This window comes from Cydia splendana, chromosome 1, assembly GCF_910591565.1.
Source record: "Cydia splendana chromosome 1, ilCydSple1.2, whole genome shotgun sequence".
NCBI lineage: Eukaryota > Metazoa > Arthropoda > Insecta > Lepidoptera > Tortricidae > Cydia > Cydia splendana.
Window position 1 is genome coordinate 21,095,830 of NC_085960.1, and position 20,392 is coordinate 21,116,221.

The 20,392-nt window shown below is 36.1% G+C and overlaps 1 protein-coding gene across 2 annotated transcripts in view; it reads right to left on the minus strand.

Moving 5' to 3' along the window:
* The window catches only part of LOC134791874 (pituitary homeobox homolog Ptx1), a 66,517-nt gene extending 51,811 nt beyond the window's left edge, over positions 1-14,706 (minus strand). The window contains exons 1-2 of one of the 2 annotated variants that reach the window (XM_063763000.1): positions 14,099-14,706; positions 4,927-5,221 (exon numbers count right to left, since the gene is read on the minus strand). In XM_063763000.1, coding sequence (XP_063619070.1) covers positions 4,927-5,119 — 193 coding nt within the window. In that variant the 5' untranslated portion in view covers positions 5,120-5,221; positions 14,099-14,706. Of the gene's footprint in view, positions 1-4,926; positions 5,337-14,098 lie in introns of those variants that run through there. The other variant, XM_063763006.1, reaches the window with a different exon arrangement.
* Positions 14,707-20,392: the final 5,686 nt, after the last annotated feature.

Genomic DNA, 20,392 nt, shown 5'->3' on the forward strand with positions numbered 1-20,392 from the left:
TATCAAATCTAATATACTCGTAAAGAAGAGAAACAAACAGGCGCGGACTAATACAAATTATTAAAAAAAAAAGTATATTTTTATAGAGGGTATCGGTGACAACGAAATAATGTTTAGGATTGTTATATTTAACTAAAGATGTTTCGAGCGGAAGTCGGCGGCCTTTCGTGCTCTATCTGGAGGCCAATTTGAACTTTAAAAATAGTAACTTCATTTGTTAGTGATATCGTATCGTAGTAATCGAACGAGCGAGCGAAGCGAAGCGAAGCGAAGTTCTTACATTCGACTTTGAACACGCGGCTGGCTAGCGGCACGTCCGTCCCGGCATTTCGATGTTTTTAAGCTGAACTGTCAGAAGATAGTTTGATACTCAATAACTTAAGTAAATTTGTTCTAATTTAAATGAAATTGGGTAAACGTGTAGTCGAGGGCATTATATTTTAGTCATTAAATTATGAGCCGGCCCGATCAAGAGGTTATTGAGCTAGAAGAGCTTAGAAGGCCAAAAAGCTGTTTGTTGATCTTGCTATTCTGGTCATTTTTTTGCAAGAAAGTTGGTCGAGTTCAGTATCAAATGAAAGTGCTCGACTTACACTTTTATAATATCGTTTTTAAATTTACCTTTTTGAAATAATTAGCAAGATAAAAATAAAATAGAATAAACATAATATATGTATTTGACATTTGACAGGAAATATTTCGGCTTAGCACAGATACAGTTTATTTTAATCTCTATGGTGGTGAGTTGGTGACTTAAATCCAGGGGAGGGACAGCCGTATACGAAGCCCTTTATTCGAAAAATAGCGCCATCTATATTACTTAACGCTAAACTTGTAAATGGCGCTTCAAAATTGATGCACAAAAGCAAATCTTGTCAGTAGAAAAAGGCGCGAAACTCAAATTTTCTATGAGACCATATCCCTTCGCGCCTACATTTTTTCTACTGACAAGATCTGCTTGGCCAACTATATTATACATACTACTCTTTACTTTTTTTTTTTTTTTTTTTTATAAAACATTTATTTACATACAATATATTTACTTAAATCTATCAGTTAAGGGCTCCACAGACCTTGCAATAAATCCACGCGATCTTTGATCCATTGCCGCCTATAGAGCGACATAAAATAGTAAAAATTAAATAAAATGGAACTCAAAAATGTCCATACTAAATTGTTGCCATGTGTAAGCATTTTACGTCAAAAATGTGACAGTTACGTAGAAAGTGGCGCCCTCATTTATTTTGTATTATTTTATGTCGCACTATACGAGTACCTAAGTAGGTGCAACAAAGTCAATCGCTATATAATTTTTGGTTAACCGCGAGTTCTCAGTTCGGGGCGAACTACTAGTTTTAAATATGCGATCATGTAACTCATCCTTTAAAAAAAAACTAAAAGGAAATAAAAAACCCGGCACTAACACGAAACGAGTCGACCAACAAAAACAATAGCACACTGAAAAGAAAAAAATAATTATTTTGTCTTCAATAACGCAAGTGAATACCTATGAACTATGTATATACATACTTCTGAAATCAATCACACAAATCTGCGTATTTATGTATTTACAATCTGTTATTTTTGGAGTCGGTGCAGGTGCTTCACTAAGGTGCTCAAGTTTGTTTGAGGCTGGCACCGACTCCAAAAATAACAGATTCTAAATATATAAATACGCAGATTTGTGTGATTGATTTCAGAAGTATGTATATACATAGTTCATAGGTATTCACTTGCGTTATTGAAGACAAAATAATTATTTTTTTCTTTTCAGTGTGCTATTGTTTTTGTTGGTCGACTCGTTTCGTGTTAGTGCCGGGTTTTTTATTTCCTTTTAGTTTTTTTTCGGCGGTTATTTTTTTTGTTAAAAAATTTTTATTTTATAATTTTTTGTGGCTATAATTTATACAAATTATTGCATGCTTAATTTTTGATTACTTTTAAAATAGCTACCTACCTTGCTTTAGCTATTAACTGTTATATTAATAATCCTACTTTAACTATTATGTTCTGTAATATAAATAAATTACCCCTATTTTCCCACCCTTAGGGTAGGATTTTTTTCCAAATTTTTATTATTATTACGACTACTCTGTAAAAGGTTATGCGTGGTCATACGTTACAATCGGTGAGTGAAAAAATCAATCATCCCCTATTTTCCTACCCTTAAGGTTGGATTTTTTTTTCCAAATTTATATGGGACCAACTTCGGGGTATACCCTTTCCAATAAAAAAATAATTATCAAAATCGAACACCTCTGTAAAAAGTTATGCGTGGTCATACATAAAAAAAAAAAAATATACGCGTCGACTTGAGAACCTCCTCCGTTTTTTTTTTCGTCGGTTGAAAACGCGTTATGTTTCGTAGAATATAACTTCTAGGTATGTAACCCGTTTTGGGTTACAAACGTGTATCATGTAATAACATTTAAGTACATACATGATTTACATTTACATATTAACAATTATAATGCCAGCCAGCATACTTCATTGTTTTCAGAAGCTTAATTTAAAAAAAGAACATTTTAATTCTGTACCTATATATTTTTATACGTAAATGTTCTTTTAAACAAAATACGGGTAAATCAACATCAACAGGACGCCAGCGCGTATGTCATTGTATATATAAAGCACAGTGAATTTGAAAGCGTCATGATAAAATTGGCACGGGCCCGGATAAAAGATAAAATTGCGTGTCACCGAAACAGAATAATCCCTAATTTTGTATACAAACGCGGCAAGTGCACCGTCCCCGTCACGGTCGTCACGCTGATGACGTGTGACGCTCGCAATTTCGTCACGATTGTGTCGTGAATAAAACTAAAACACGTGTGGCAACAATCGATGATTATTGCTATAAAATTGTTGTAAAAACTGTATTGATTCGAAAATTTTAAGTTTTATGGTAGGTACATATATGTGCACTTGATCTTTTCAATGTTTTTCTAATATACTGTTTTATCATTTAATGATGGCCAGCCATCCGTGTCAGCGTCAGTAGAATAGATAAAACCATACAGTAATCCACCATTACCCTCTTTTATTTCGTTAATAGTGCTAATGTATCAAAGAGATGACAGGAATGCAGGTTCTAAGAAATACTAGAGTGCGTTTTTTAGATTCTAATATTTAGACAGATACTTAGTAATGATAGTTTAGGTTAGGTTAGGTTAGCATACTTAAATTCTCAGTGAGCGAACGAAACGCAACTGTCACTGTCGCACTAATATGGAAGAATGATAGAGAGAGATCTTTATCTACGCCCTGAAGAGGTAACGATTGGCACTTTGGCTACGCACCCTGGGCGCATTCTTCCGATTAAATATTTTTGTACGTAGCCAAAGCTCATTGTTGCTGCCGACGTGAGGCTGATCACGGTGGATAGGTCCTTACTAATTAGTGTGCAACTGTGCGTTTGTTTTAGTTTTCGAGGTGGTGATTTTGTGTAACTAATTGGTGATTTTATATGGATTAGGCATAGTTCTCGACTGTAGCTTTGATTGTAGCAGGAGCATAAATACTTAATTGTAAATGTGTATATGCCCAATAAGTGATATGCGTCAAAACTCATAAAATTGTAGTTGTAAATATTTGAAAACATATACGTTTTTTAATTATTAGTATAATTATAAGTTGATGTTTAAATTTTTGCAATTTTTTAAACACGCGTAAATAATATATATAGTGTTATTGAATATCATCATTGGCCTGTAACATCAATAAGATGATGGTTTAAACAGCGTCCATATTAAGAGTGCGGCACTTCCGCAAATGACTATTAAGTCCAATGCGAGAGCGGCAGCCGCGACCGCAGCTGGCAGGAGAATGCCGTGCCCGGTGACGAAAGTGGGAGAGCGAAGCGCTGGTGTCTCAGTTCTCGCCTAGTGTGAAGAAGGCTAAACCACGCTTCATCGTGTGCAACTACCCCTTCACCCAGTTTTCCTCCAGTAGTCGCGATCTTCAGCCTCCCTTTCCCAGTTGGTGGGAACGATCCGGAAGGACAACATGTCTCGCTTTGCGCTATCCTTAAAACGAAGCATTGGTTGCCCAACCGGTCGTTTAGCGTGCGCTATTTCGCTCAGGAGAGTCACATATAGTACCACGTACGTGTAGTAGTTGCCACGTATTGAATATATATTCGTGAATAAGATGTTTATTTTACTTTCTATGGCCGCGCCACGTAAATACTTACATAACACGCGAATAAGAAACGTATCTAACCTATATCCAGTCCTTTCTCAGCGTTACTGAAACTAATTTCATCAACGCCAAGAACCCAATTACGTTTTTTACGTAAAATCGAAAGCACCCTATTTATTTACCCTCGCCGTATCCCACATCCCATCTCCGAGGAGCTACACATCTTCATAAAAATAAAACAAACGAAAGAACGACTTCATCGGATGCTCGCCGCGGATCACGGACGAAAAGTCCCCTTTATTTTATTTACAAGCCCGGTGGAGTTTAAAACGGGATTTATTTGCCAATATAGAACGTTCCCGAATAGATCGTTTGCGATGTATTTCACTAAAATTCATCTATCGGGGCTTAGCGGCGATTTCCATTTCACATTATCTGCAGCAGTTTGCATTTATATTTTATACATAATTATGTTCACATGTGCTAAAGCGGTCCCAAAGCGGAAAAAGCGATGTGCAACATGTTTGATAACTGAATCTGAAATGATGTGTGATGCACGCCCCTAAATATTTTTGTAATTACAGCTTACGTTACGCAAGCTCTTAGAGAATCTTTAAGTAATAATTTCCGCAAAATATATAAATGTTTGATATGGCTAAGAAAACTAGAATATCACTTCATTAAAATTATCGCTCCAATACAACAGTGTCCCTTTGCGACATAATATTCAACCGGCCGAAAGTCCTTAAACAGACAATTGCAGTTAATTTAAAAATATACACTTACGTTTAAGCTTTTCAAGCGGCTCGTGGTGCAGGGGCGGCGCGTGCGCGTGCAGCGGCGTGTGCTGGGGCTCGTGGTGCAGCGGCGCCATGAGGCTGGAGATGGCCGAGCCCACGGACGCCGCCACCGAGTCGTGCAGGTGCCCCCCGTGCAGCTCCAGCTCCGACAGGCACAGGCCCTCGCTCAGCGGCTCCATGCCAGCCGCCAGCGCCTCTTTGTACACGCGGAGGTGAATGGTGAGGCCGGACGGGGTCAAGGGGGCAAGAATACAACACGCTTATGCGCAGCGCATTGGGTTCTAGAACAAAATACATATATTTTTTTGAAAAAGTCTGACTAGGGAGAAAAGGAAGTGGCTAAATATATCCCAACACGTCCTTATCCCATGTTCCTGTGGTAATAAGTGTGTGAGTTGCAATATATTTGACCACTTTGGCTTTCACTAATACAGCTGTTGTTGTTAATATGATAATTTGATAAGCTACAAGAAACATTAGAAAACTAAGGGATTCAGATCGAAGGTCATTGGGGCATGGGCTCCCCTTAAGGCTGGCTGCACAATTGCACACAGATTTACATTAATGGATTTTATACATTAGCTTGATAGTGGATTAATTTGCAACAGTTTCTTAAATTTACTGTTTTTGTTTAAGTAAACTAAAAATATGTAACCTATCCTAATCAATTTATTGTCTGTTCCAATGCAGCAAAATCAGTGACTAGACAGACCTTAATTCTGTATAATGAAGCCTGTATAATGAATTTATTTTTCCGCTTGGGCATATAAATCAGCGTCATACAAATATAAAATATGTATGTAGGTAGTATTTGCCATGCCAGAGACATTTTTCTAATCCCAAAAAAAAAAGTTTGTACGTAACAAGTAGGTACTTGTTGTTGTTGTTGAAGTTGGTGGTTGAGTAGGTACTCAACATTATAGACATATACAAGTATTATCACTTACTTTCAAAAATTTTCAAATCCCAAATTATAGTAACATTCCATCAAGATATTTTATACTCACAGTATCAAGTAAACACTTGCTTGAAAATTATTACACTTACGGTAACAAGAGAAAGTCCAGAACATGACACAATTTAGGCCAGTCAAGTAAACTATCAAGTTGATTTAACGTTGCTAACACAACAGATATCCAGCCTCACAAACAGCGAGATATGCAACTTTCATATTGCAAACGTCAGTGAGTTTTAAGCACATAAAATTCACTCGCATAGCGTAGATAGAACGACTACGTTAACTGATTTATGCCTTTAACGGGCTTTTTTACATTTCTGCAACGAGAATTCAATATTCAGCAAAAAGAGAAGCGGCTCCGCTACGGTAGGCGGTAAATGACCTATTGAATGGAGTTTAAAATAGGTTTTAACACTTTTAACGGTTTAAAATTACTCGGCTTGATTTACAGCACATTGGGATGCATAGATGTGTTTTGAAATTAAAAGGATTAGCTAAGAAATGTAACCTTTTTAGGACAAATAATGGGCAAGTAAAAGTTGTTAATATATTACTTGATGCACAGAATGGAATAATAATAAGTATTAAAATAGGGCAATCTAGACACTTTTCGTTTCAATACCCGATTTTGTAATATTCTTACCCCCGGGGTTACAATGTTTTTCATCCCACTTGCGAAGAAAAAACTAAATTTCAAGCGAAAACTTTCTTAAAGGGGCCCACTGATTAACAGTTCGCCGGACGGTGTCGGCCTGTCAGTTGTTCGGAACTGTCAAAATTTTGTTCTAAGTGACAGGCCGATACCGTCCGGCGGACTGTTAATCAGTGGGCCCCTTAAATACGGTGACAGGTTAGGCATCGAGGGCACCCATCCGGCATTCAGTCACGATTGAAAATTGTGTAAAAATCGTTTAAACGGCTAACTTCGAATCGGGCCGTATAAAATTAAACAAATTATATATTTTTAAATGTTTAAAAATTTTTGTTCATGTGAACAAAAATTTTAATTTATAACCGTCAGTATTTTAAAAATAAAATTCATTTATATCTATATACGTACTTGGTTCGTATGAATTAATGACATAATTAAAAAAAAACTATAACTCCCTAGAAAATATATCTTTTTTTCACAATCCATAACAATAATATAGGCCTTTCCCGCGGGAACAATATAAGCCTTTCTGCCCGATTCGAACTTTAAGATACGTCAAATATTACGGCTAGATACGATATGGATTAGATAGGTCAGTGTCAAAAGTGACATTTTTGTTTGAAGAAACGTCACATTTGACACTGATATATCTAATCCATATCGTATCTAGCCGAAAGTATCTTAAAGTTCGAAAAGGGCCGTTTATCCTTTGGTACACCTGCATGAAATAAATAAGATCTCTTTCGAGCAAGTGTGATGAAAAATCCATAATGGCTAATCGTTTTGAAAGTTCTAAAACAAGCTGATTTGACTTGTCAATCAAAGCCCCTATTGAAAGCTGCCAGAAAATTAGTTTCTTAGCCGCAGATATTGGTATCTAATAAAAGCAAAGGTAAGCCAGAGTCAGAGTCTAATATAACCAAGTAAGGGAAAGCTAATCTAGTTGGTATATAACAAGATTTAATTAAAGCGAGTAATTAATTTCACCACACCTGCCTAGCCTTAGCTTTGTGCCTGTAGTAGGTATTCCTCAACTATCAAGGTTATAAGATCAAGTGGGCCAAGTGACATAAAGCAAACGATATTATTGTTTAGGAAAACGTTTTTTTTTTAAATCGGCAACATTACATAATTTACAGTTTGAGTGTATGCGTTTTAAAATATAACATAGCTACGACTCAGTACACAAACAATTGACATTTCCAATAGTATCCAATAACAAACGACAGATATTAATATTTTTAAATTATTCAAAATAATTTAACAAAGAATTTTTTACTTCTACACACTTATTTTATGTTTACACGTCTTCGAGCAACACCGGCTTCCGACAAAGTTACACGTTGTTTAAGTCGACACTTTGACAGAGCATACAGGTGTTCAAATCAATGTATACTTGTTAATGACATATTTCATTTTAATAAGAAAAAATAAGTTCAAAAACTAAAATCTGACTACTGCAAATCGCGCTCTAAAAAGTATGAAACAAGATAGAATTCTTATCTGAAATTATCATACAGGAAAATTATAAGAGTTATCATTTTTTTATATATTTACAGAGATATTCAAAGGATTGCCGTGGACGTATGCCACGATTATAAACTTTAAGGTAAAGTGGCATACGACCACGGCTATCCTCTGAATCTAGAGGTAAATATATAAAAAAATGATAACTCTTATAATTTTCCTGTATGATAATTTCAGATAAGAATTCTATCTTGTTTCATACTTTTTAGAGCGCGATTTGCAGCAGTCGGGTTTTAGTTTTTGAACTTATGAACTCCCAACAACCTTTGGCAAGAAGGCGCCTTCGGCGCCTGGCTTTGGAACGCGTACTTACATCGAGCCTCGTACGTCGGGCTACGCCACACTCTTTTAGTATGAGGGTGCCGAAGGCGCCCGGCTTTGGTCCGCGTACAGCGCGCCACGTACTTACATCGGGCTACGCCTGACCCTTTTAGTGTCGCCTTTTAGACCGAGTCCGGTGCGTTACATAGGTACGTTTCAGTATGCTTCTCCTGACCACTGCGAATTTTACAAGGTGAATATACTAAGCAACTTTTACCATGGGACCAAACCCGATCTCGTAAAAAAAATTGCTGATCTGGACTTCTATACCTATTCACGTTACAAAATATTGCAGGTCTTTAAAAAACACCATGTATATTATAGCGGCCAAACAAATTTCTTTTGAAAAATCCTTCTTGTACCGGATAGATAGAATCCTGAGCGATTGTAGATTCGTAGTTCGAATTACCTACCAGATAAATTAATGTTTTATCGGGTGCATGCAAGCAAAGCCGGGTGCAAAAGCTAACAATATGTATATATTTGAAATGTGCTAATTGAGCTCTTTCAAATGATATACAACACGTCATCATTACTTATTTTTATTTTTTTGGTTCGTGACTTTATGACCTCTAGAGGGCACCGTGTTCATTTTTTTGTGACGTCATATAGCCTATAACTAGCGGACGATTAAGACGATTCGAATGACACATCGTTTGTCAAATTTCGATGAGTACTTTAGAAGTTATGAGGGAACAGATGAACATTATATGTACATACATACCCACATACATACCGGTCAAAATCATAACCCTCCTTTTGCGTTGCCGTAGTCAGGTAAAAAGGTATCACATCAAACTTCGTATGCAATTGTAGCGAACTATATATTTCAAAGATTCTAAAACCCGAACTCTTATAAATAAAAGGTCAAAGACCTACGTGTTAAGTAAGGAAGTGTCACAAAACTCGAAACTCGCACTCCGCAAATACGGCTCGTATTTTCAGAGAGTTGAATTGAAAACGGTCTGAAGCCGGCAGTACTAATCTTGACTCGGCGGTGAGTAATTGAGCAAAGCCAAAGGCAGCAATCGAGCCGACTGAGCCTCTCTTATCCCTTTAAACCAACGCAAAGCCTTTTTTAAGCCAAAAGATTTAAGTTGGCGAAAGTGGCTGCTCTATTAAAACGCGATTTCATTCGAATTTTACTCGAACCCGTCCTCGATGCCGCAGATAAAAAATCTCTAAAGTATTTTTATTTTATAGAATTTAATTATTAAAAAAACAAAGTCGCGACATGTCATCATAAAACCCATATGTACAGTGAGCTGCGATATTGCATGGAGAAATTATAAATTAATTCATTGATACAGTCGCCATGCACTTTTGCGGCTGATGGTACTCGTACTACTATGCCATTTAGTTGAATACATTTATCGCTATGAAATAAAATAATGAATATAGTAATACTGTAATGAATAATAAATTATGCACTGTAAATAAAAAAATATGCTATTGTGATTATACTGTTTACCTTTATTCCTTATTAAATTTGTCTGATTCACACTTTTGTTAATGTTTTATGAATATTATACCGTAGGTAGATATCTGGGCCACACACTATAATATCATAGTCTACTGAAATGGGTACTACGAGTAGGTATACGTGTTGTATTTCCTCAAAACTGTTCGAGTTACATATCAATTGACCCCATACTTATTTTGAGTTCACAACACAAAAAAAACGACTTATTCCAACCATTTTCATTGTATCTGTGCCAATTATTGACGAATACTACTAGAAAGGAGTCTACTCTAAATCATAATTCATAAGATAGTATTAGACAGCACAGCAATAAAAACTAAAATAAGCAAACAAGCAGTTTATATCGCATTGCTATCTTTTGCTAAGTAATGATAAATAATACTACGTTACTACGTTATAATAAATAATGCTTGTGTTTCTTTGTTATAAATTATAATAAAGTAGTCACTGGTCGGTATTTCATTTACGTGTAAGTACTGAAATTTCATAATCATAACATCAAAAAAAATGTTGATTCTCATACTCAAATCGAAGATACATTGATTGAGTAAGATGCTTAAAATCTAAGACAATTTCGTGCTTCGAATTTGACAGGCAAACGAGATGGCGCTGTACAGCTCTATATATTTTGCGGTAACTCTGATTGTCAAAAGTTGACGTTTGACAACTCAGTGACCACAAAACATATGGCGCAGTACAACACCATCTGTTTTGGATGTGAAACTAAGAGGCACGTTTTTTTCTTAGTCTTTACCTCTCTATTACACTCAATTCTCTTTGCCCAAATGTACGTTCTTATAATGCACTAGTGACCCGCCCCAGCTTCGCACGGGTTAACAAATTATGCACTTACACCTTCCTCAAGAAAATCCGTTTAGTAGTTTTTGAGTTTATGGCGAACAAACATACACAAAAACACAAACAGACAGACGCGGCGGGGAACTTTGTTTTATAAGGTGTAGTAATAACTATGAGCAGGTACAATACTAATTACCTACAGAATATACCAAAAGACACTTTATTAATATAGGTACTTACCTAATAATAATTATTAACTTCAAATGAATCAATTATTTACTATCTATTTCCTCATTAATCATGCATCCCATTAATCCACAGGTTCCAAGTTTTATATTTATAACGCATGTTACAAATACGTATAAAACTTCAAATGTTATGTTACTTTTTAATATTTTATCTGTTTACGTATAGACCGATTCAAGAATAGTCCCCGAGCACTCAAATATTGATATGATCCGGTCTATCAGCTGATATGGTATCGCGTTGTCAATGATCAGATAACGTTACATATGTAAGGAACCGTTTAGATGCAATCTTGAGAGCATTATTTTTGTATGGATAAATATAGAGTAGCAACGGAGACGTGGTTTTTATTAAAATGGCATGTTGTAGAATAAGACCTTTATGTGAATCATATATCAAACCTACATATTCTACATAAGTATCTACATATTGAAATAAGCACAATTGTAATTTATCCAATCGTCGTGTATACACACTAAAATATTATCCATGCTATCTCTATCTTTTTTTATACCACGACGGTGGCAAATAAGCGTACGGACCACCTGATGTTATGCCATTTCTGCAACATAGGGATGCTTGCAACTACAGTCCAGAGTTACACTCGCGTTGCGAGCGAACTTCTAACTCTACACCTTCACAAACTCTACACCTTAGTCAAAATATGTGGCTTGGCCGTTTCGTTACTACAAGAATATTACATAACAGAAAAGTAATGATCAGTGATTACATTTTTATCCCTGGCTCCCATGTGACGGTCGGTAGCGAAACGGCCAAGCCACATATTTTGACTAAGGTGTATACAGGATGTCCCATTTGGATCGGTTAGTATGGGAAAATCTGAAACTTTAAGACAAATCGGCTCTACTTTGAAAACAAACTCGTCTCTTATTCTGTCAATCAAAAGAAAATTGTAGTAACTATGTATGGGATGCATATAGACTTACTGCCTTTCAACTTTGAGTAGCAGTGTGAGATACGAGATAAAGGGGCCCACTGATTAACAGTCCGCCGGACGGTATCGGCCTGTCAGTTATTCGGAACTGTAAAAATTTTGTTCTAACTGACAGGCCGATACCGTCTGGCGGACTGTTAATCAGTGGCCCCTTTATTCAAAGTAGTGCCGATATGACGATCTCTTCTTATGAACCATGTCATCGATTTTTAGTAACAAGTAACAAGAAAAACTGCATTTAAAAAAATGTGTACTCAGCTCGGGAATCGAACCCAGACGTTTTGAAAATAAAACTAACTCTATTTCTATTTAGATATCGATTATGTAGGTCTTAAGTAGTAAATTTTACTATGAAACATGATGTCTGAAATGAACAAAATGCATTGTTTTCATATCCTTTAATTTATTTTAGTAAGTTTTCGAAATCTATCTATCTAGGATACTAGGTTTTATAGTTTACAAATGATAACTGTTTACCGTATAAAATTATGACGTTTAATCGCCAGCTAAACCATACCTAATACTTACCTATTATTATTTATACCTAATTACAGGTTGCTTACATTGTGTTGATACGATGCCGTCTTTTAAAATATATTAAAAATATTAAACTAATTTTACAATTTAAACTCACGTGTTTTTAGTCAATCGAGCGACATCCACGTCAAAATACGGTAAAAACTAGAGATGCCACGAATATTAGGCAACTATTCAGTATTCGGCCTATTCGGCCACTTTGCCGAATATTCGGTATTCGACCGAATGTTAACTACTTTTCGGCCGAATACCGAATATCTCTTACACCTACCTAAAAAGATAAATTACACAATAAAAATATCCGCACCTTAATGTTTAAAATGTTTTATTGGAAAGTTGTTAAATACTAATACTGTTTTTTGAGCATCTGTCGGTTACTAATAATTTTATTATTAACATTGGTTCAATTTTATTGACTCTGACTACATTCACTAGTTCTGAGCAACAAAAATTACATCTTAGAAAACGTTGTTCTTTGTTGGCGAACAGTTTTCATAAAAAAATGTGACTCAAATTGTACAAATGTTATGCCGAATATTCGGCGCTTCGACTGAGAGAGGGGCCGAATATTCGGTATTCGGTATTCGGCCAAAACCACTACCTATTCGGGGCATCTCTTAGTAAAAACACGTGAGGGTATTTTGTTTAATGTTAGTATGTTTCACGAGTTTCACGACAGTTTAAATTCGATTATATTTATTAGAAATAATTAATTACGTTATACCTAAGCACATTTTAATTGAAGTTCCCTACCTTGGCCTATAATTTTAGTGTTGCGAATAAAGGGTATGACAATGATAATGAAGTAACAATTTTCCAACTTGCTAGGATGATAGCCGCCAGAGGGTCTACCTATATTTTCAGGCCCCGTAGGTTCGTGTTTTCTTTCACTCTCATTGAGCGTAAGCGTGAACGAGACGGATGAGAGAGTTCGTGACCGCGGATATCATGTTTTTGAATTTTATTTTGTAACAAAAAGTAATCAATGAGTTTTTCCCTCAAAAATAAAAATGCACATTTTTAGAAGCAATTTTCATATTTTTTAGCTATTGTGCATAATTGTTAGACAATTTTAACCTTTGTTCGTCATTTTTATCTATCGAGCAAAAGTCAAAAAGTCAGGATTCGAAGATGAAGTCACTAGAAAAAATCGTCATGATTGCTAATAAAATTTTTGTGAGATACATCACCCGCATATATATAGGTACTTATTGTAATTCCGTTCAAGATCAATTAATATTTAAGTAATTACTTAAAATTATTTTTCTCCGTTTCTTGTCAGACATACTGGATTATAATTGTGATGTTTTAGGTTTACCTAATACATAGCTATAATACCTACCAATTTCAATCAGGACAATCTTTTTAAAACAGTCCAATAATTCAAAAAAATTCCGTGTCAGGTGTAAAGGAAAGTGTTTGACGATGCTACGGTGAGTTACTCGTAACAGTTAGGTGTAGGTTTAAAATGTTGTCATTTTGTTGTTTATGAGTCTATAAACATCATCACAGCATTCTATAGAGCTTGTACATTTGTGCTGTTTTACCACCTTCGTTGTCAAAGTATGCAGACGCATGTAGTAAATCTCATGTTCGAAACTGTAATTTTGTGAAACATTTCAGAAGCTGCCTACACATGCGTAGCAGAACACTCACTGAATTAAGATGGGTAGGTACTTACTATTAACAAGCGAAAAGCTGGTTTAGCGCGTCTGATAATTCCGCGATTTTCACAGTGTGTGTACACGCAATCCGGTATCCGTCATAATCTGGGACAAGCCGCGGGATTACTAGCGTCACCACTAGCGTAAACACCAACCGAAACCGAATTCGAAACCGATAAATCAAAGCACGATCGCGACGTCGCTTATCCGCTAAATCCTGTCGGGATCGCGTAAAAAATACTAGTATTAAAAACAGTCTTAAGTGGGCTTACGTTCGCGGCGCGGCCCGCGGGCTCTAATCTCGGCCACTTCCCGGCACAATTTGAACCTAACTCCACCACTCTATACATCATCCGACCGCCCGCCCACCGCGCGTCTTGCGGAACCCCACACGTATGTAACCGTCCCACTCTCTCTACCGCCCTTCCCCGCTGTCTCTCTCGCTCGCGCTGAAATCTCGTCGCACTGAATTTTCAGTGCGTGGCGGAGGGGAGCGGGGCGCGAGCGCAGTCAGCTGGCCGAACTTGCGAAAATCGACTTTTTGTCGTGACGCTCTGTGACGTCACTGTTTACTCGAGCCCGAGCCGGCACGCAACGTCATTGCGATTCATGTTGGCGATTTATGACTTTTGTCCATGCGCTTTTTTCTCGTTCAAATATCCTTTAGGTAATATCAATAAAACCAACAGAACTAAAAGAGTTAGTTTCCCTGTTTTTTATTTTTAATACTATCAAACTTGCAGTTACCAACGACACTTTATTATTATGCAAACATACAAAAGGTTTATTATTGTATACCAACGACAGCTAAGCATTTTTACTGCGCTCATTTAAATAGTGCAATATGTTTTCCTTAAGCGTACAAAATAATTGCAGTTTAAATCGCGGGCCGGCGTGCAGCGTCCGCAATAAATAAGGCGCAACGCAAACAGATCGCGGCATTAACCGCGTCGGCGTACATAAAGAGACCGATATAAATATAAAGTTCCCGCTACCGCGCGAACTTAGCTAAACAACGCCATAATTGCCTTCATTACTTAAATTACTGAAATTATTTATTCAAAAAGCTGGCAACATTTTGGTGAGATACGCCCCGCCTCCGTCGTGTTTTTGCCCAATGGTGTTACGAAGCGGTATGGGGGGCGGGGCGCGAAACAATATGGCGGCACGCGCGGCGTGCCTTCGGTGCGTCCGTTACTCGCCGTGCGCGGATCGGTTTGTTCCACGTGTATCATGTTAAAAGTTCGGTTTCAATAATTCATAGATAAACGTAATTTTAATGAGTGGGCAAAAAATCGATTGTGAATGCTACGCGGGTCTACGGTAGGCTACGCGCAGCTACGAACTGCAACAAGCGCGCTACGCCGAGCCGGCGGCCGGCGGCCGACGGCAACGGAATGTGATCGATTGTGTTAGTTGTATTGAGAAGTAAGGTAATAAAGAAACGGGTTTTAATAAATAAAAAAGTAGTTGTAAATATTACACAATAAAATATAAATTACATATAATAAACTGCACTGATTGTAGCACAAAAGAAATTCAACTACTTTGCAACTTACTTAACTAATTGTAAAAGCTTGTTAGTGCATATTTTTTTTACCCCAAATATCTGTCAAATGTATTGTTAGTTTGAAGTCTTACCTAAGTGTTAGGTACCTACTGCGTAGGTTAGTACTGCAATAATACTGGCTAGTTATGTATATCAAAAGAGTAGGTATACTATCAATCTGAATATTCTGAATATTACAAATAAAATAAGCCTATTTCAACATTTGTTAGATAACTAGGTGTAATAACAAGTTAAACTTATTCATGTAACTTTTTAAGTTACCTATAGGTTGGTAAAAATATGTTCATAGCCTTCATAAACTCACGAGGTAATAAAATATCCTAATATTATCAAAAACTACCTACTTTAATTAATTAAATCTATCGTTACGGTAAACCCTTAACATATCATGATTGTTATTATACAAAATGCTAATGTGTGTTTTATTTGGTCCGACAATGCTGCAAAACAAAGCTTTGGTCAGATGCTAACGGTGCGTGTTGGTCTCAGGCTTTCAGTCGGTATCTTAGCATTTTTTAAAACGAATCATTAAGAGAAGGCTTGTCTAAGTGACTCTGTACGGCTACCACCAGTTTTGTCATTGACAGATACGCTCGCGTCTACGTAAATTACGTTCAATACATCTCGCTTGCACTAATATGCGAGTACGAGCGAGATGCATAGAAAGTAAGTTAATTAGACGTGAGCGTATCTGTCAATGTCAAAACTGGTGGTAGCCGTACTGGTGTGAAAGGCCTTCATAAAATCGTATAAGATAGATTTATTAAACTACCTTGGTATAGAATAGACTTAGATTGGCATAAATAGTATTTATTTATTAAGAGCCTGTTGTCGGTGTGCTCTTAAATGTGTCTAGCAAGATGAAAGGATAACCAAAACTGTCTGGTCACTAAAAAAAAGAAACGTCATTTTATAGTTCCCTCAATAATATACAGGGTGGAACATTTCTAGGGACTGAGCTGAAAGGATAGTGTTATCAAGTGATCTACAATCGAGTTATTAAATGGTAAAGCTGGATTTAAAATTAAAACAAAATTATTAAAATGAACTATTTTTATTTCAGTGACAACCCTACAAAGTTATTTACATTTTAAATTGACACAGGCTATGTCATTAATAGTTGTTAATAGGATCTTCTTGCTAGGGTTGAAACATAGGTACAAATTTTTGCAATAATGTTTAACAAACTGAATCTCAAAAACGGTTAGAAATATTAACGTGATTAATAAGAAACAAGTGCGAGTCAGACTCGCGTTTCTAGGGTTCCGTAAATAAGTCCGACTCACGCTTGACTGCACATTTCTAATAGGTTTTCCTGTCATCTATAGGTAAAGAACTATTTTGTGTATTTCTTTTTTAATTTTAGACCCAGTAGTTTCGGAGATAAAGGGGAGGAATGGTAATTTTATGGCTATTTTCTTAAATAACTTCAAACCTATGTATTTTAAAATTATGAATAAAACATATCCATCTTTGGGTCACTAATTTACATATGTGTACCAAATTTCAACTTAATGGTCCAGTAGTTTCCGAGAAAATAGGCTGTGACAGACGGACAGACAGACAGACGCACGAGTGATCCTATAAGGGTTCCGTTTTTTCATTTTGAGGTACAGATCCCTAAAAAATAAAGAACGTAGCCTAAACAATTCCCCGTTTGCATAAAAGTCCCTCGTTCTATTCCATCCGATATATACATAAGACTTAGGGCCGGTTGCACCAAACCGTCTATCACCGTTAAAGCTTTTGCTAAATTTATTTGTATGGGACATGTCATACTTCACTGCTGTGACGTTAATCAGTCTGTTAAATGTGGTTAGTGCAACTGGGCCTTAATAACGAATAATACTAAGGCTAGGCTAAATATTTCACGATTTTTTTCCTGAATTATTCTTACCAGCTTACGAAATAGGTACTACGTCTCCTAATGCTAGAAACTAGAAAGCTGTTTTATTTGTATGACACTGCTACATTTTTAAGCCAATTCATGATTCATGAATAATACCTATTCTTTTAGGAAATTAAATATCTTCTTTCTTATGCCTTTTTGTACAGTATGAATGTCTACCGTCTTCAATTCTCCCTTAATTGCTCAAAGGTTAACTGGAAGAGATAAGTTCGGCTTTGTACCTACTAATAATGATGTGTGTTTTTTCCTGTTTGTTTCTCTCTGATGTGTGTTTATTTTTTGTACAATAAAGTGCTTTACTGCTACTACTGATTACCTATTATCAGATCAATAACGTATGTACCTAACCTAATTTAGATTTTTGAGGCGAAAACTTTTCTCGGGGAGCTGGGGCGTCGCCTGCAGCAGAGGCGTCTCGACCCCCGCTCCGGGTCGTTCCTAGCGCAGAGGTTGTCCATCGCGGTTCAACGCGGTAACGCAGCAAGTGTGATGGGCACCTTTGCGCCGGGGGCGATGCGGGGTGGGTTATTTGATTAGTTTTTATAGGTAAGTTTAGGTTTAGTAAGTACATACACTTTAGTTGTAATTTATAGTTTTAGAATTCTTAGTTCTTAAGTGAAATTAATGTTTAACGAATTGTAAACTAATAAATGTATTCTCTCAAAAGAAATGTTATAATGAAGGTATCAATTAAAAAAATCTATTATTTAGACTACAATTAAAACCTAATAGCATGAGTTACTGTAAACTCAAGTACCTCTATAGTCCTACCTACAACTATGGTCCAGTTTTTAACGATGATTCTTAACGAGCCTTTATGATTTGTACTCGTTACATTTATTTTGGTACTTAGATTTACTAATGCTTTCTCTATATTATATAGCCAACATAATTTGAAAAATACTTAGTTAATACATATTTTAGGTACCTACTGGAACTTGAATTTGGACTATAGTTGTAAGTTGTGTACTAAAGTTACCTGATTTTACGGTACTTAATGTATTAATTTTGTAATCCAATTCTTGAAAACGGCTTTAACGACGGCTTTTTCTATATACAGACATTACAGACGAGAAGTCGATTTAGCTAATAATTATCGATATAACTACAAGCTGTTTCGACGACGGTGGCCACCTAGACAAATAGTATTGAAAAGATTAATCGACCAGTAGTACAAAGACCGAGTGAATGTTGTTGTCGTGTAGTACAAAATTGAAGGTGTATTAAGATACTTTTTTTTTATTTACTACCTAACCAAGCAAAAATAAACTTTTCGATCCAACAACCTTAAGCCTAGTCTGATTGGTCGCTAAACGACAGTGGCATTGCCGTATTAACCCGTCAACTAACGCGATATTTTAATCGACACGTCCCACAATAATTTGTCAAACTAATCGAGCGAAGCAGATGCCTCTCAAAAAAGACCATCCGTCCTACTACCAGGGCATCTATCATACAGCGACGGCACATCACCAACAAAATACATCGATACTCTTTCAAGGCAGTTATTGTACCGCAACGAAGCGAAGGAGTAATCGAATGCGAATTTATTGGGTACGACATATTTTGCTATCGCAGGGGTAGCAGAATGAAGATTGGGGTGGCTCCCCTCGTAATACGATATCGTAATGTATAGTGTTTATGCATTTTAGCGAGCGATTTGCATAACATCTGAATATTAAATTTTGACAGTGAATTGGTTAATGATATTACAATTCTAAGTATAATGATTAGGCATTATTTTCAAAATAAAATATTGTTTAGACCCATTTTCAGACTTTAAGAATATCATTTTGATTCGATATAGGTATTACTCGTGAGTCTCGCGCGCTTCTAACTATGTGTAAGTAAGAGCGGGAGGCAATGTGAGTAAAGCCAAACTAATAATAAATCGAGTTGGAGTTTTTAACGAATACGACTCCTTGGCGATTATAATTTTAATGTCCTTAGGAAATAAGAACTAACGTACGACACGCTGTGAATAACTGCTTTGCACAAGAGAAATCAATCTTAATTACTAGTAGGTAATTATATTAATCATAATTAAAATACCTGTAAAACATGCTAGTCATAATATAATTAGGTAGGCACCTACTAATTTCAATGTATAAGTATATATGCTGTATAAGTAGAGGTGCTTACAATTCGTTTTTTTTAAGTTTGTTAATCTCTATTAAATATTAAAAGTGACTGTAGAAACACTTATTTACATTATAAATATTGCAATGTGCATTTATTTTAATAAAAATTAATAAAGAAATAAAAACCGTAAAATGTGTATCATTGCCTAATAAAAATCATCAAGTCATCTTTATCTCTAAAACAAAATCCAACAGGCTATGTAGTTTCATGATAATCATGATAGTACTTAAGTGACTCCGAAGGATTCTTTTTTAGAATAAGGTGACTTTATTTTCTATATATTTTAATTTCGGAACGGCGTCAATGTGATACCATAAAAGAATTTGGCATCCCGATTTATACGAAAAAAATGCCAAACTTGGCCTAGTAGCTTAAATGATATAGATATCAAGATAAAGTTAAGAGCAATTGAAGCATTGTCACCCAACTTACATAAATTATGTATTATGCTAATTTAGCTCAATCGAATAATGAGAAGTAACCCGAATAAACATATTACAAACAAACATTGCAAGTGAAATAAAAGCTTATAAAAATGCAATAGTCTGTTACGATACCTACAGGTGTCCACCCAAATCAAAAAGGATCTAATGGGGTTATGCGCTTTAGTCATACATAATATTGTCACAATGACATGTATATTAAAACACCGTTTACAATGCGGCACATATCAATCGAACATGCTTCGCT